The sequence below is a fragment of the Bos mutus genome, chromosome 16, assembly GCF_027580195.1.
Source record: "Bos mutus isolate GX-2022 chromosome 16, NWIPB_WYAK_1.1, whole genome shotgun sequence".
Taxonomy (NCBI): domain Eukaryota; kingdom Metazoa; phylum Chordata; class Mammalia; order Artiodactyla; family Bovidae; genus Bos; species Bos mutus.
Window position 1 is genome coordinate 27,552,075 of NC_091632.1, and position 17,333 is coordinate 27,569,407.

General features: G+C 48.7%; 1 protein-coding gene across 1 annotated transcript in view; it reads right to left on the reverse strand.

The window, feature by feature from the left end:
• Positions 1 to 565: 565 nt before the first annotated feature.
• BRINP2 (BMP/retinoic acid inducible neural specific 2) overlaps positions 566 to 17,333 on the reverse strand; it is a 143,238-nt gene continuing 126,470 nt past the window's right edge. The window contains exons 5-8 of the mRNA XM_070384449.1: positions 10,484 to 10,589; positions 7,181 to 7,417; positions 4,293 to 4,515; positions 566 to 2,461 (exon numbers count right to left, since the gene is read on the reverse strand). Coding sequence (XP_070240550.1) covers positions 1,345 to 2,461; positions 4,293 to 4,515; positions 7,181 to 7,417; positions 10,484 to 10,589 — 1,683 coding nt within the window. The 3' untranslated portion in view covers positions 566 to 1,344. The remainder of the gene's footprint in view (positions 2,462 to 4,292; positions 4,516 to 7,180; positions 7,418 to 10,483; positions 10,590 to 17,333) is intronic.

Genomic DNA, 17,333 nt, shown 5'->3' on the forward strand with positions numbered 1-17,333 from the left:
GAGCCCCCCACCCCCACCCTTGGCAGGCATCTACCCTAGACCAATGGCTGCAGTTTTCCTAGAGAGTAGGAGCTTTCATACTCTTCTCTGGATAGTAGGAGGTCTTGGTTCTAGGACCTGTGTCAGCCCTCACACCTGGGATAAAAGGTGTGGGATGAGCCGATAATTCTCTGGAAGAGTTCTGCCTCACTCCATTCTTTATCGAATGTCCATCTCAACCTGTCTCTCTCTCACACACACAGTCAAGCCAGACATGTCTTCACTTGTGTGTTCACTAATCACCCAGCCTCCTACACAGCAATATCCTCCATCCATGGGACACCCACATGTCACACACAGAGCAATTTTTAAAAATCCAAGCAGCCCAGGAAACTATCCTTTTCTTCTTTTCGCTCTCATTTTTCCCCTAAAAAAAGGTCTTTTTAAAAAATATATGTATTAAACCAGATCAGTTTTACCTCATATGTTCATGTTGCTGGAGCTGATTGACAAGAAAAACAATCACAAAATAAATATTTTTGTTGTTTTTTTCTTTTTTCTTAAAAAAAAGAAAAACATTTCCCTATACATGGTCTCTAACTTGACAGAGCTGCTTTCTTGGACAGAACAGATGCTGTTGGAAGAGGCGCTCTGACTGGACCATGAGCAGAACATGGAGGCAGCCAGGCCCTGAAACTGGGGAGGTCGAGGAAGCAGAGGAGCTAAGGGAGCGGGTGGGAAACACGGCTGCCTGCCTGCCCTGAGCGGTCCTCTGTGGGCGGGGGGGCTGTCGCTTGTTTCCCAAGGGAGCCAGCTTGAGGGGCAGTCCGTGTCTGGAGAGCTCAGTGGAGGCAGCATACAAAAGAGTAAGAACCAACGTGGGGAAATCACGAAACAGCGCCATTTTAAGAAATCTGGTTAAAAAGAATACAAAAGTGACTCCACGGAGGGGGAGGTGGTGTTCCTACCCCTCCTGTTGTTCTGTGTTGTTCTCTTAAATGATAAGAATCACTTTCAAGGATTTGTGTGTTTTTGGGTTTGGCTGGTTCTTTCACTGAATCTCTCCCTTGGCTCCTCTCCTTCAACTGCATTCATTTGAGAAAGCACCGACTTTACAGCTTCAGGGCTGCTGAGTGGCCGCCTCCTGGTGCGAGTGTGTGTGTGTGTGGGCACGTGTGTTGTGCATGTGTGCAGTGGTTGCTTCTCTCTCTCCTGCCTGCTTCAGTCCAAGCCCCGAGGTCCCATCTGCTGGGTTCTGACAGTCTTCAGGGAGCACCCTGTTGGCACTAAGATCAGGGCTTGGATGAACTCCACACCCTGGATTCATGGGTCCCTTCCCTGCCCGGTGCTGGAGTGGGTCCCCCATTAGCTACAGAGTTTGCCAGTCTCATATTCCACAGGGTTTGGCAGCTTGGAGTTGAAAGCCCTCAGAGAAGACTGGATCCTGCCCACCTCGTTGTTGGCCAGCTTGAGCCGATGCCGGAGCAAGCAGGAGAAAAGGTCAAGCCGGACCTTGCCAGGTGGAGAAAGCTGGTTGACCCGGTCCCTAAGCTCAATGAGCTGCAAGAGGGCAGAGTCCTGGGAACCTTGCGTGTATGGGTAGTCTAACTGGAGAATTAAGTCCCGGATGGCATCTGGGTCAAAGGGCAGGCTGTAACCAAAGACCTGCAAGGTGTTGATTTTCATATAGCCCAAGTTCTTGGAGGGATCGGTCATCTCCAGGGGCTCGTAGTAGATTGTCTCGTTGGAGTTGTCATCCAGGGACTTGATTCGGCTCCGTAGATAAACGTGGACCGTCTCAAAGAAGGTCTTCCACCTGTTGCCCAAGGTGATAGTCCAATTTTGGCACTGGGCGGCTGCATCCACGTTAGTCCTCTCCCAGTCAGGGAAGTTGCCCTCACTCACGGGCATGAACCAGCTCTCAGAGTGGCTGCCCCCGAAGGGGTTGACGTAGATGGCCATGACAGGCTCCAGGGTGCTGTTCTTGGTGAGGCAGATCTGCAGGGACAGGGCCAGCATCACGTGCACCAGCCCAGGCTTGTACTTGTTGCTCTTGAGGGTGAGCAGCATGCGCTTCCTCCAGGAGGGGTCGAACCAGCTGCCCAGACGCATGTCGTTGCTGATGAAGATGGAGTGCACCTCGATGCGGCTGTCCCGCTTCTGCAGCAGGTACTTCAGCTCTAGGTCCTGCAGGTCTGTCTCCAGCCCCAGAAAGTTCTCCAGGGACTCGGCTACCTCGGGGCGGCACAACCCCTGGGCAAGCACGTAGCCCGGGTTGCAGCTCCCGCAGCGGGTACTGTTGTCTGGGGCACAGTGGGCACAGGCGGGCCCTTCGCCCAAGGCACAGGGGATGGGGCCCTGGCAGGAAGACTGGTCGTAGGGGCAGGTGCAGCTGTGGCTCTGTTCCAGGAAGGTTCCAGGGAAGGTGCTCTCCCCACAGTAGAGGAGGGACTGGATACGGTTCCACCAGTAGGGCAAGGACCTGTGGGAGGGGAGACAGAAATGAAACAAGAGTCATAGGAAGCCACACACTGCTGCTTCCCTGAGGGTGCCAGGAGGCTGCCTAATAGGGAAGTTGATGAGGAAGATAAGAGCCCCAGGTTCTCTGAATGAGGGAAACCCTACTGTACCACTTTGGGATGACCAGCACAGCCTGGAGCTGGGTATCTGATGGATCAGCATCAGAAAGGTCTGACATCAAATTTGCACTCATCCCTCCCAAGTACCACCTCATTCCCTCATTCAAAAGCCTGCAGAAGAGCTCAATGTCTTCCATATCCAATCTAGTTTTCAGCCTCTTACGTAAGATCTTCCAACAACTGGCTCTCCAAACTTCCCAATAATGTGCCCACCTCGATCCCTCTTCACAATCCAGATCTGTCCTTTCTAGAACTCTCCGGTCAAGGACAGGACTTCTCTATGGTTGGCTCCCTCATTTCAGTTCTTATGATACCTCCTCAAAGAGGTCTTCCATGACTCCCCTCAAAAGCACCACCCAGCCCCTCTTTGTCATATCACGCTGCTTTGATGTGATCCACAGCCATGATCAGTATCAAAATGGATTGTGTTTGTTTACCATTGACTTGTTCAGAGATGGCTCCCCTGCAAATGCCACGAGAGCAGGGAACTACATTCTTCACCAACACATCTTCAGAAACTAGGACTGTTCCTGGTGCCTGGTAAGCATTTCTTAACTATTACTTGGAGGGGGGGGGCGGAAACCTTTCTCAAAAGCCCTTGCTGGTCTGTCCTCTCCACTCATGTGTCCCTTGTCACCTGGGCCTCAGTTAGAGGTGCACCTCTGGGTTCCTGTGAGGGCAGCACCCTCTCCTGGAAGGCTCTGGCTCACAAGCACCAGCCCACTTTCCTCTCCTCCTGGACAATCTGGTCAAGACGTCCTTCTCCCAGATGGCTTTTCTCTTGGACCTTTGCTATTATTAGGACATGTCTTCGATTTATGTTCTACCAACATGAATTTGAGCTTCCCAGGTGGAGCTAGTGGTAAAGAACCTGCCTGCCAATGCAAGAGACATAAGAGATGCTGCTTCGATACCTGGGTTGGCAAGATCCCCTGGAGGAGGGCATGACAACCCACTCCAGTAGTCTTGTCTGGAGAATCCCCATGAACAGAGGAGCCTGGCGGGCTACAGTGCATGGGGTCACAAGAGTTGAATACAACTGAAGCAACTGAGCACGCAACATGAAATTAAGTAGCTGCTGCATAGTAATAATTTTCTAGCTTTGATGTTCCTATATATTTATTATATCTTTCCAATTAACAAATGCTCTCACTGCTTAATCTTAGGCCATATAAGGTAGACTCAACAAAGGCTTGTTGAATGCATGTGTGAATGAGTGATGGATGCTTGAAGGCCAGTGATGACCCAGCCCCCTCTGTTCCTAAGGACACAGCTCCCTTCGCTCCTGTGACTCAGAGCAGAGTTGCTGTTGGAAATGATCTATTGTGTGTGTTTCTCATCATACATAATCAGTGTGTGAGCTTTAACTCCACTCTTTCCTTTCCTCAAAGACTTATTAAAATGGAAATGAGTGAGTGAGAATTAGAGTATTATTAGAGTAACATTCGAATCGACTATAATTTATATAAAAGTAAAATTAGCTTCTCTTTTTTTTTCACTTCAGACACATCTCATAATTGAGACTGAAGCGCAAGTAGGTCAAGATAACGGGAGCCTCTGAAAGGCCACATGTGCGTCCGCAAGCCCAGCTCTGCCGTATTGGACAGGGGCCCTCCAGGGCCTCAGCCACTTTCGTGGGTGGCGTGGCTCTGGCTCAGACACAGGGGTGCTCACCTCTCCTTGGGCAGACGGAAGTGGGGCTGCCGGTGACAGCGCTTGCAGAGGTTGAAGAGCCGGCGGATGATGCGATGGGTCTTCTTGAACAGCATTCGCAAGCTGGCTCCCAGCTGCTGGTAGCGGTGCTGAAGGCTGGTGTCCACCGCCCAGAACTGGGAGATGGCTGTGGAGTTCAGGAATCTGTCATCCGGCAGCCGCTTCAGCAGGGCCTGGAATTCCTCTGTGGTAAGGACACATGGGCTGAGCTGAGGGGGTGCCCTTCAGACCCTGGGTGGGCAAGAGCCCCCTCTACCCCCAAGACCCAGCTTGCCCATCCATCACTGTATGAGGCAGGAGGCTTCACACCATTCTCCCAGGACTTTTGATTTCTTTCTTTTTAAACAGCTTTACTGAGAAAGCTGTTTATGATTGACATACCATAAGATAAGGCTCCAGGATTCTTTCCCCTCTACCCTAATATACTTCTGAATTTCAAAAAACATCTCTGTCACCACCCATGTGGCCAGTGACCTTGGGACGCATCTCTTTTGCCATTAATACCTCCTTATAAATTATGCACAACCTTCTTGGATCACACCACAGCCCCCTTAGGGAAGCTGGTTAAGGTGAGGGTGGGCAAGACTGGCAAATGTGGGCACAGAAGACAGAATACCCACCTCAGAAGTCTTAGAAGGCTTTCAGTTCCTGAGACCAGCCTCTCCCCCCAACATCCTTCTCTCTGACTCTAGCACATCCTTCCTCTCTTTTGAGATTCACCCCTTGACCAGATTAAGGACTTCCTGTAGCTCAAACAGTAAAGAATCTGCATGTAATGCAGGAGACCAGGGTTCAGTCCCTGGGTGGGGAAGATCCTCTGGAGAAGGGAATGGCAAGCCATCCAGTATTCCTGCCTGGAGAATCCCATGGACAGAGGAGCCTGTCGGGCTACAGTCTGTGGGGTTTCAAAGAGTTGGATGTGACTGAGCGACGAACACACGCACCTTGGCTAGATACCCATACTTTTTTGAAGTTAGTCCAGAAGCAGAGTGCTTTCTGGTTCTTAGTTCCTTCTACAGGTCTGAGTTCTCCTCAGAGCTTCCTGGGAACAATGTGTTTTCTGAAGTCATGCTCAGATCTCTGTCCACAAATCTGCTTTCACTTAGGACCTGCAGCCATCAGGTCTCCTGATAGCAGTCCGAATAGCCCTCCTTCACTCGTTAGCAGTAACTCAGTGCTGAGAGCCCATAGTCCTTGCCTCCATACTCGAGCATCCCACTACCGTCTGAACTACCTTCCCATACTACCATCCCAATGCCACCACCCCGGTCCAGTGCAGCCAGGGTTGCTACTCTCCTCAGCTACTGAATACCTTGTCTAAGACTTGAGCTGGCAGTGCCCGGGTCCTCCACTCTGATTCTGATTTCTCCAGCCCCTGGTTCTTCATCCCCCACCCAGATGACTGGAAAAATCACACCTAGTAATGACATTAACAACTAGGATATGCATAATTCTTCTTATAAAACACTTAAGTATACAAAACGGCACAGAGAATATCAAAATAAACTCCCACAAGTCCACCACCTAGATCTTGCCATCTTGCTATATTGAATTCAGATTTTTTTTGAAGAAATGGGCAAAGCAAATATACTTGAAGGCCCTAAACTTCCCCTCTGTCTTTATCTAGATGTAACTACTCTCTTGAATGTTTTCTTTATCGTTATCATATATTTTTTAACACTTTCTATGAATACATTTATCCATGAAAATATTAAGTATTGGCTAGTATGTTTTTAAACATCAAGTAAATAGTACTAAATATGCATTATGTTAATAATGTATTATAGTATTATATATAAGTATTACATAAATATACATATGTAACACATAGCCTTTTTCATTTGCCTTGTTTTATCCAATATTGTTTTCTGAGACATAACTATTATTCATGTAGTAGTGAAATGTATATCATGCAGAGTTCTTTATAATTTCATCCACATTGTTCCATATGAGTCTTCCATCCACCGATTGCTATCATTTTCCTACATTTACAGATGAAGAAATGGAGGCACTGAGTGGCTGCATGGCTAAACCAGTCATACAAAGGGTCAGTAATAGAGAGTATTAGGTCTGCCCAAGATGTTACAGCAAAATACAACAGAATGGATGGCTTATAAACAACCAAAATACATTTCCAGGGGCTGGAAGTCTAAGGTCAAGAGGCTGTGGCCAGGTTCTGGTGAAGGTCCTCTCCTGGGCTGAAAATGGCTGAATTCCTGCTGGATCCTCACATGGTGGAAGAGGTAAGGGATCTCTCTGGGACTCCTTTTATATGAGAGTGCCAGTCCCATTCATGAGGATTCTGCTCTCATGACCTAATCACTTTCCCAGGTCCCCACCTCCTAATACCATCACCTTGGGCATTAGATTTTCAACATATGAATTGGGGGCAGAGACACAGACATTCAATCTGTAACACAGAATAAGAACTCAAAACCCAGTCCTCTAAGTCTCAAGGTGACACTGATACCAGTTATGCTTGCGCTAAGTAAGCAGTCACCAGCATGAACTAGTGACTCTAGACACATGCTATGCACCTCACTCATTCAACCAATATTCACCGTGCACCTGACGTGCAGGGATGGTGGACTCTGTGGCAAACAAGATAGATGAGGTTTATGGCCTTGATTATATTTACCTTAGCTTGAAATGCATCTCTTTGGTAGGTATTAGGTCTATTTGCATATACAACAAAAGAAAGCGACTGAGACTTGGGGTGGTGATATAACCTGCTAGAGGTCACAGGCCAGTGACGTGGCTGAGTCAGGAACCAAGCTGAGTGTCCCGTGGAGTACCTCATGGCCTCCTCCCATTCACAGGGAGGAAATCTGTGCCAACCCACTGCTCACCTGACTCCTCGAACTGCCGGTTGTGAGTCGCCCAGGAGTCCTGGATCTGCAGCAGGCTGTCCTCCATGGCCTGGATGTCGGCGTCAGGACAGTTGCATTCTGGGAAGGTGGGGCTGCACTTGCACCAACAGTCATTCCCCTTGCAGATGAGCTCGCCCTCGGAGCTGCAAGTGATGTAGCTGAGTGCAGCGGCCACAAAGCGCTCACGCAGGTACTCGGGCAGCAGCACCTGCAGGCCTAAGGAAAAGATGGATCAGGGAAAACTGCCGGGCGGGACCCGTGGGTACTCGTCTTCCCACACCCGAGGCTGCAGAGTCCCTGGCTGGAGTTCTGCTGACTTGTACATCCTGGGTCCAACGATGGGCACCCCAGGCCCGATCCTGCTAAGCTGGTTGGGACAGAGGGTTACTGCTACCCCTGTGACAGATGGGGTACGTCAAAGCTCAAGGCTTGGTTGAACCCCCACATCAGCCAAATTGAGAACATGCCTATCAAATGAATGGGCTTCTTGGCTACACGTCAGCATTTCTAGGATAGAAATGCAACGGTGTTTCAGATAAAGGAAGAGCTTAGAGTCCTCATGGGGGAAAAACATCAAGGCTTGTTGGACTTTTTGCTCTGCTTCCAAGGGCCATTCTATCCCTAACTTCTCTGAGATGAGCAGCGGGCCTCCTAGGGTATTACTAAATGCTGACCCTCCTGGGCCTCCCACCTTAATCCTGAAGACCAAAGAGGCTGCCCTGCTTAGGAGGTACGGACAGGTGTTGTGGGTATGTAGTGGCCAGGTATGACACCAAGTAATACTTCCCATATATGACTGCAGGTAACACTTGTGGTCATACCGAGGCTCTTATAGGTGAGGAAGTCCAATCCTCATGAGCACAGTGGTCTGCCCAAGTCACAGTGCTAGTAAAGCCACTTGGTGTCAGACTGTGCCCTTGTCCCCTTGGGTCCTACCCAAGGGGTGTCAGACTGGCTGCCCATCTCAGGCTTTCACTCTTGATGAGATATGAAAGCAAGGTGGTGGTAGATGCCCCAAGTTAGATATAAATGCTCAGCTCCTTTCTAATTAGCTGCCTCTGGTCTTGAATATAATCCACTCAGTTACTCCAAGATTCAGTTTTCCTACCCATCTGTGGTGCCTGCTTGCGAAGTCACTTCAGTCATGTCTGACTCTTTGCAATCCTAAGGACTGTAGCCCACCAGGCCCCTCTGTTCATAGGATTTCTCAGGCATGAATACTGGAGTGGGTTGCCATGCCCTTCTCCCAATCCAGAGATTGAAACCATGTCTCTTGTGTCTCCTGATTGGCAGGCGGGTTCTTTAACACTAGCACCGCTGGAGTGGTGGACATTGGTTTATCAGCAGCAGGATAGACTCCTAGTTGGCTTCTAGCTAGACGTGGTGGCTGTTGGAAGCCTATGAAGAGGTGAATGAATCACAGGCATGCCTTGGGATGCAAGCTAGCCATGTTCGAGGTAAGACCGACAGGAGGCTCCCTGAATAGGGACCCTAGGAGACACTGTGCCAGGAGAGTGAGGGACAAGAGGACTTCTGGATGGGATGGGCTCCCCTTTCATCAAATATCTGCTGGCTCTTTATCGTCACACCCTTGACCTTGGCAGGAAATCAGAGTCCAAAGGATGTATCCTGGTGTCAGCAGACCTTAAAATAAAACTTAGAATTGCAGCTGTAGTAGATGTTTGTTGCTCTTGTTTGAGATCTACTCCTGTTCAGAACTGCTCCTACGTTTCTCTTTCCTGACGATGTCCCTGCAGTGGCACTTGGGCAGCCCTCCCCATGTACCCTGTCCACACGTGCTTGCTTCCCACACTCACCCCTCTCCAAGCCCTTTCCTCTCACCTCCCCCATTAGCTCCCTCCTCCTCCCCATAACATTTCCCATTGCTATAAAATAAGTGCCCTGAGCAATGTCTGCATGAGTGATGGGCTATAAAATTAAATGGCATAAACTATTCCAAATGAACCACCAGACACTCTGAACTTCACTCATCGCTAATTTCCAGACACAAACCCAGTCCACCCAGGGACCTAGGAGAAGAGGGATGCTAATTGCATTGTGAGGCTTTTAAGAAAGGAGGCTTTTCCTCCTTTTTATTATGTTTCTTGATGCCTAAAGCATTCAGGGGTTGCATCTGACTTAGGTTGGCTGGAATTTGTCATCGTAGATCCTGGGTGAGGGCTATTGATTTTATAATACCAAGACAATCATATCTTAAACAGAGTTCAATTCCATTAGGCCTTAAGAAGAATGAATGTTCCCCACTGCCAAACAGCTCTGACTCCATCTACATAGCTCTGCCCCTGGGATGCCTGGGGGACACCTGAGTGCATCCCCTTATCTCCCAGCCTCCAGACCTAGTGTCATTCCTGTTCCTTTTGCCTTTCTGTTTCTGCTTGTTCTGTCCCCGGTTGAGGCTCCCATTTCTTTCAAACTCTTCTCCTGGCTTTGATCTCCCATGGAAGGATGCAGACTAGTAACAAAAGGTAGGGACCATTCTCAGGATAACCAGTAGCCCCACGTTTTGTGCAGCTCTTAGTTGAGCTAGAGACGATGTCCCATGATCACTCTGCAAAGACCAGCTGTTCCCCACTGTGTCCTTAGGATAAAGCAGAGGGTTCTTTGGACAACAAGGGAGATTGCCCAGCTAGATCAAGGCATAGAAGGATGGGTGTGCTCTTACAGTAGCATAGTGACAGAGATCTTGGGCAGGACTGGGAGGTAGGAGGATTCAGGTGTCAAGTGGTTTGAGCAATGATTGAGGTGTAAAGTAAACCATGAAAACCAGAAGTTTTCTCCAAAGAGTGATGGGAAGTTGTTAATTACAGGTCCCAGAACTAGGGGTTCAGTTCAGTTCAGTCACTCAGTCGTGTCCGACTCTTTGCGACCCCATGAATCGCAGCACGCCAGGCCTCCCTGTCCATCACCAACTCCTGGAGTTCACTCAGACTCACGTCCATTGAGTCAGTGATGCCATCCAGCCATCTCATCCTCTGTCGTCCCCTTCTCCTCCTGCCCCCAATCCCTCCCAGCATCAGAGTCTTTTCCAATGAGTCAACTCTTTGCATGAGGTAACCAAAGTACTGGAGTTTCAGCTTTAGCATCATTCCTTCCAAAGAAATCCCAGGGCTGATCTCCTTCAGAATGAACTAGGGGTAGTTCTTGTCTTTGGAAGGGTTTAGCCAAATGGGGCAGATGGGACCTTTTCCTTTGGGTGATCTAAACTTTTTCTTTTTTTTAACCAGCTATGGAAAGTGTGAAAATCACCACAGGGTACCTTACCGAGCAGCTGCACCTTGTTCTCTGGACTCTGTACCAGAACAGAGCTGACTGAGTCCAGGTTGTCGTAGTTGCTGCAGCCCAGGGGGCCAGTTCTGGTCTCCGTGACCTAGAGAAGGAAGGGCGGGTTTAGACAACAAGCCAAGGCTTTCCCTTTGCCCTGCTCTCTTCCGGTCAGCCATTCTCAGGGTCTGTGTCCTGTCCTGGACTGGCCCAAGGAAGGACATGGCTCATCCTACCCTGGGAGCATGAAGCCACTTTTCCCCTTGTTCTGAGACGGGGAATATCAGTGGTGTAGGGCTGGCAGCAGCAGCTGTCCAGAAGTGCAAGCCTTTCAGAGAAGCCAGGGGGACTTTGTGTCTGAAAAAAAGAAACTCAGTGTAGGAAGAGGAAGCTGAGCCTCCACACTGGAGTTCCCCCATCTCCTCCCCCAGAGGAAGACCGGAGGCCAGATACAGATGCTGTCAGCCCACTGGCCAGCCCAGCTGTAGCCACTTGATGTGGTGCTCACAGGCTTTAGGGATCCCAAAGATGAAACACACTAGAGAAATATGAGTTATGAGTATTATTATTAATATTAAACATTTAAGTTCCACCTCGGCACTGAGACGTCCTTAGAGAAAATCAGCCGTGGGCTTACTGCATATTTTAATAAGTATATTAAATATACATAATCTCTTATAGCTATGTAATATTCCAAAACACCACAGAGTCATGTTAAAATATTATAAAGTTGGACTATCAGTTTTCCCCTGATGTTTAAAGTATAAGATGAAAAATGGGGAGCTTTAAATGCACTGAAATAATTATGTAATAAGACTGATGGGGACCTGAGGCCCTTTCTTTTCAGGATCTCTGGAGACTCTGCCAACAATCAATCAACCAATCAACTGGTATTTATTGGGCAGCCACTGTTCAATTCCCTGCAATTTATCAAACATTCATAGAGTGCCTTTCTCAGAGTTCTTCAAGGAAGTCGGCTCTGATACCTCTGACCTTCTCGCCTAGCTCCAGGCACCTCTGCTCTGCAGCAAGCAGATGACTTGGAGTTTTTCATCCTTTTCTTCAAGTATTTAAAGCCTGAGTCCTCCACACATGAAAGGCTCCACAGAGGTAAACTCGTAGTTATTTTGCTCATGAGGTTGTCAACCGCAATTAACGCAGTGGCTGGCACCTAATACGTACTCAATAAATTAGAGTGTGTGTGAGTAATATGTTTCAGGCTTTGAGGGGTAGAGAGGTAGACACAAAGATGTACAGGTTATATTGTGTATCCTCCAGGAGGTTACAACCTATGGGAAGACAGGTACATACCCAACTGATTGATACACCTCCAGGTGGGGAAGAGGCAACGTGTCATAATGAGCCCTGAGGAAAGTGCAGTTCTAAGCAAGGGAAGGAGTTTCAGAGGAGAGAGCAACTGAGTTGTTCCTTCAAGATGAGTAAAACATGGACAGGAAGAGAATGGAGGGGAAGTACTCTCAGAAAAAGAAGGGGCGGCATGATCTACAACATATGGGCTTGATAGTGTGAGATGTAATGTGTCTGCCACTCTGCCAGTTATCACAGTGAATTCCAAAGTGTAAGTGACATCATTAAAGAGAATTTAGTACAGTTAGTCCTGAAAACTACATTTGGAACACAGTAAATGAGAGATGGTGTGATACTAATACAGTGAAGAGAGAGAAGGGAAAAAAACGTTGTTGCTTAAAGTAGTAGGAAAAGGCTTCATGGAGGAGGTGATCCATAAATTGGTCTTAAAGGATAAGAGCGAAGAGGAGAATTGGAAGAGAAAGACTACAGGGCAAGCAATAGATCCTGGGCATGAAAAGCAGCAAGACCCAGCCTGGATGGGGAATAGGATCAAGGCCATGACAGAGGCAGGAAACCCCTCTACAGTTCCCAGGCTCATCCTCCAAGATCGTCCCATTTAACCTTCACACTAACTCTGAGACAGATTGCACTACTATCATGTTTCAGGGAAAGATACAAGGTTTAGGAAGATACTGGGCCCAAAGACTCAGCACTATTGAGTAGATGAGACAGGATTTTGACTTCTGAATCCTCAGACTTCAGTTCCTGGCCCCAGTGTCTCCTTTGAGGGCATATCAAAGGGCTGCTGAAAATGGAGTTAAATGCATGTAGATGACATCACTCTAAAAAACAAGTGTCAACAGACCAGCTCATCCAAAACATTTTAGTGATCTACCCTCTCTGCAGAAGGTGAACAAGGCATAAGACAAATTGTATAGACTTCTTTTATTTTTTATTGGAATATATTTGCTTCACAGTGTTGTGTTAATTTCTACTGTACAGCAAAGTGAATCTGCTATAAATATACCCATATCCCCTCTTTTTTGGATTTCTTTTCCCATTTAAGTCACCGCAGAGCATTGTATAGAGTTCCCTGCTATATAGTAGGTTCTCACGAGTCATCTAATTTGTGCATTGTATCAGAAGACTTTAGATATTATGATTACAGATGAGGAAATCAAGACCAGATAGGTTAAGTGATTTCTTCAAGGTCACACAGTCAGCTGCAGGGCTACGGTTCATTTGACTCACTCATTCTTTCTTTCACTCATTTATTCATTTATGAAATATTCCAGGAGAATCCAAAACTCACAGTGAGCCAGTCACAACCATAAGGAGTTTACAGACAAGTGGAAACATGTTTATACTGACATAATCCCAGTGTTACACATGAGCCTCCCTCCCTCCACAGGTGGGCACTTGGTGCTGAATAATGTCTCTGTATTGAGTGAGTTGGCGACTGGCTACTGCAGTGGGAAGGCAGAACCAGGATTATTTCAAGGTAAAGCTTTCTTTATCTATATGGTGCAAAAATTCCTATAGGAGCTGTGGCCAAGGACTAGCCCAGCTATTCGGGGAAGCCTGTCTCTCTTGGAATGGAGTGGGCTGAAAGACAGAGTGGGATGGGGGTGTGTGGTATTTGGGAGGTTTGCCTGTCCCCGCCTCCAGGTAAGCTGGCCACCACACTGCCACTGAGTTCTGCACTGGCTTTTCTACCCACCCACTCCCAGCATTGGGTCCATGCAGGGAGAAAGCTACATGCCTTATGCAGAAGTAGGACAACTCCCAAGGGGGTGAACAGAGCACAGCAACTTTCCACTCTTTCATTCCACCCTGTCCCTCCCTCCCTACCACTGATTCATCTGCCCCCTCCCCAACCCCACCACCATCTTGTTCAACATTCTAGGGCCGGCTCCCATGCAATTTTCTGACCTTTACTTGCCCATTTCCGAAGATCAGTTCTAAAGAGAATAATCAATTAGGTGAGTCATTGAAAGGATGTGTGTAGCTCTACTTTGTTAATTGCAGCACAAGGATGGGAACAAGGAACAGATAGAAACTGCGATCCCCCTGTTCATTTCTTGTTAGAGGGAATGATTCAAGCCAGATCTCCACAAGTGAGGAAGGCTCACTCAGATTTTACCAGATCCCAGAGTCACTGCCCTTTCCATGGCTCCTCTGCCCTGAGCCACCTCTGACCTCCCAGAGAAGCAAGGAGGTGGGAAGCAGGAGGGGAGCTGTAGAGGGTCCTCTTGCAGATGGTGCCTGAGCACTGACTTGACAAGCAGGATGAGCCAAGGACCCCTGAACCTGCGGAGTGATGAAAGTCCCAGAGTCCCTGGCAGGTTGGTCCAGGAAACCCTGTGTCTCTCCCTGTAGAAGAGGCAGACAGCTTTGGTGGATTATAAAGAGGGCCAGCAGAGGTAATGGAAAGTGCAGCTCAAAGAGAGCCTCAGATAAGCTTTCAGAAAGAGAAAATAATTGTGTGCTAATTGGTCTGTTGACAGAAACCGTCCCTTCAGAAAGCCCTGATGGATCTCAGGTTCATTAGCACATCCAATTTTCCATAAATGCCGGATTGTGCAAAGCCTCATTCGGGTGAGCCTGCTCTCCTCCCCTTGCCCTTCACTCTCTGGCTGCTCCCATCCTACCTGGTGGGGAGGGGGGCTGGCTTGCTGCACAGCTAAGCTCCAGTAAAATGGGCTTCTAACTGTGGCGATAGGGCTGGCCAGAGAAGCACATCTGAGAGTGTGTGGGATTCAAAGAGCTGCAAATTGAATCCCAGGCTGCTACAGGCAGGAATCTGGACAAGTCACTTTAAGGATGCTTATGAGAACAGCTCCCTCTTGCCATCCTGAGGTCTATGCAAAATTGTGTGTGGGTTCTTTTCAGGCAGTTCAGGAGCCTCTCAGACTCCCCGCCAATTCCTTCCTCAGTCTTCAATTAAGTAGAGGGTGAGTCACAACTGGGGTTTCCCAGGTGGCGCTAGTGACAAAGAACCTGCCTGCCAGTGCAGGAGATAGAAGAGGTACAGGTTCAACTCCTGGATGGGGAAGATCCCCTGGAGGAGGACCTAGCAACCAATTTTGATATTCTTGCCTGGAGAATCTCTAGGACACAGGAGCCTGGAAGGTCACAGGCCATAGGGTCTGCAAAGAGTCGGACACAACTGCAGTGACTTAGCATGCACACATGAGCTACAACTACAAAATACGCCCCTGCCCTCTTCTGGGCTTTTATCCCTTCCCAGGAATTACAGATAGGATGAATCTGTGTTCAGCCCTTTCCAGTTTGCAAAGTGTTTTCATGTAAACCATATCATTTGGTGCCACCCAATCCTACAGCAGAGTAAGGGGTGATATTCACCATATGTTATTCACAGTGTGTATCAGCAGGGAGGACAGGGGTGTGCTCACTAATCAGAAGAAGTGTCAGCTATAGGGCCATAGTGAGGTGCAATGATCCCAACGTGCATCAGTCCTCTGGTTATTATTCGAGGAGATCCTGGGGTTCCAGGGAAGGGATAAAGGTGGTTAGAGCGGCACATAGCAGACTACATGAAGATGACTCACCACTGTATGATGGCTAAGTCAGCTGAATCTCAGTCCTGTACAGGTGAGTCAAATAGTTGGTAAATCCAGGTCATGGAGTTTAATAACTAACGTCTCAAGGTCACAGGAATAGTAAATATCAAGGCTGAAACCCAGTCCCTGTCTTCTCACTTGAGGAAGTTCCTCTCCCATTAAACCGGGCAGCCTGCCAGCCCCATCAGGCACTTTAGTGGTTGTCTCACCACACACCCAGCACAGCGAAGAGACCTGGAACTGTATGCGTATGACACTCCCTGCTGCCTAAGCCCGATGTTGCGTGTGGGGAGGTGGAGACAGGCGCAGAAACAGCTGCAGTCTAACGTGACACATCCTGGAACAGAGATGCGTACTGCCCACGGCAAACCTTGCACCAGAGGGGGTGTTCAGTGGGGTCTTGGGCATGTGTTAGATAAACAAAAGGGGGTAGGGTGCCTCTTTCTTGCCGTTAGTGAAAAGAAGTTGCTAACAAAGGGTAGAAAGTAAGAGCACCTCTGCTTAGAGAAACAAGAAACCGGCAGATTGACTCGAGAGTTTTTCCTTCACCAAAGTTGAGCAGGTGGGCAGACCCCCTCACCCCCACCTACCTCCACCCAGAATACTGACTGCGCTGGAAGCCAGCTCATCCCCTGCAAAGGAGCCTTCAGTAGAGGAAGCAGGTGGCAGGGGCTGCAGCACCAGCAGCAGAGTTTGAGCTCGCAAGGGTGTGCTACTGTGGGGGGGTGGGGTGTGGGGGGGTGCTGTCTGGATTTGCAAGTGCTGGGTGTTAAAGCAAAGAAGTGGTCTCCAGTGGGGTACCATTACTATCAGGATGGAATGGTCAGGTCAACCATATGGAGGGAGCAGAGCCATGGGATGGGATGCCAACACCTCCCTTTGCTCCCTAGTCTAGGGTATGCCCTTTAGCAAGGACTGTGGGTTATACTGACAGGTGGAATAAGACACTAAATGCCTTTTTTTTTTCATGGTTCTCTGAACTATATAGCCCATGGGGAGCACCCATGGTGCTCCCAAACAGAAATAACTCCAGGTCAAGTAGCCCAGTGGAAACTGAACAAGTCATCTTCCCACCTGTGACTCAGGAATTCCAAGAATAGGCTTCTGAGGATGGTGGCCCCTCTTTGGAGAAGATGGACAGCGACTCTACTTCTAGGATGTGCATCTACAGGCGTATAACAGACAGGATTTGAGTGCCTGCCCACCTCTCACTGTCACCACAGTCCTTGCTAAAGAGGTGAGTCCGGGAAGCCATGGCTGAGATAACTCCCAGTCTTTGTGCTGGACTAAGGTGAATCCTGAACCAGGTTCCTCTGGGGAATTCAGAACTATGATACTGGCCGGGTGAGGGAAAACTTAAGCAGTGATTATGGAGACTTATGAAATTCAGAGTAACTAAAGCACCTACTATGTACCAGGAGGAGAAGGCAATGGCAGCCCACTCCAGTACTCTTGCCTGGCAAATCCCATGGACCGAAGAGCCTGGTGGGCTGCAGTCCATGGGGTCGCTAAGAGTCGGACACGACTGAGTGACTTCACTTTCACTTTTCACTTTCATGCATTGGAGAAGGAAATGGCAACCCACTCCAGTGTTCTTGCCTGGAGAATCCCAGGGACAGCGGAGCCTGGTGGGCTGCTGTCTATGGGGTCGCACAGAGTCGGACACGACTGAAGCAACTTAGCAGCAACAGCAGCAGCATGATGGGAAATGGGCTTTCCTGGTGGCTCAGTGGTAAAGAATCCACCAGCCAATGCAGGAGATGCGGGTTTGAGCCTGGGTTGGGAAGATCCCCTTGGAGAGGGAAATGGTAACCCACTCCAGTATTCTTGCCTGGAGAATCCCAGGGACAGCGGAGCCTGGTGGGCTGCCGTCTATGGGGTTGCACAGAGTCGGACACGACTGAAGCAACTTAGCAGCATGTACCAGGAACTGAGACTGCTACAGTGAACAAGAG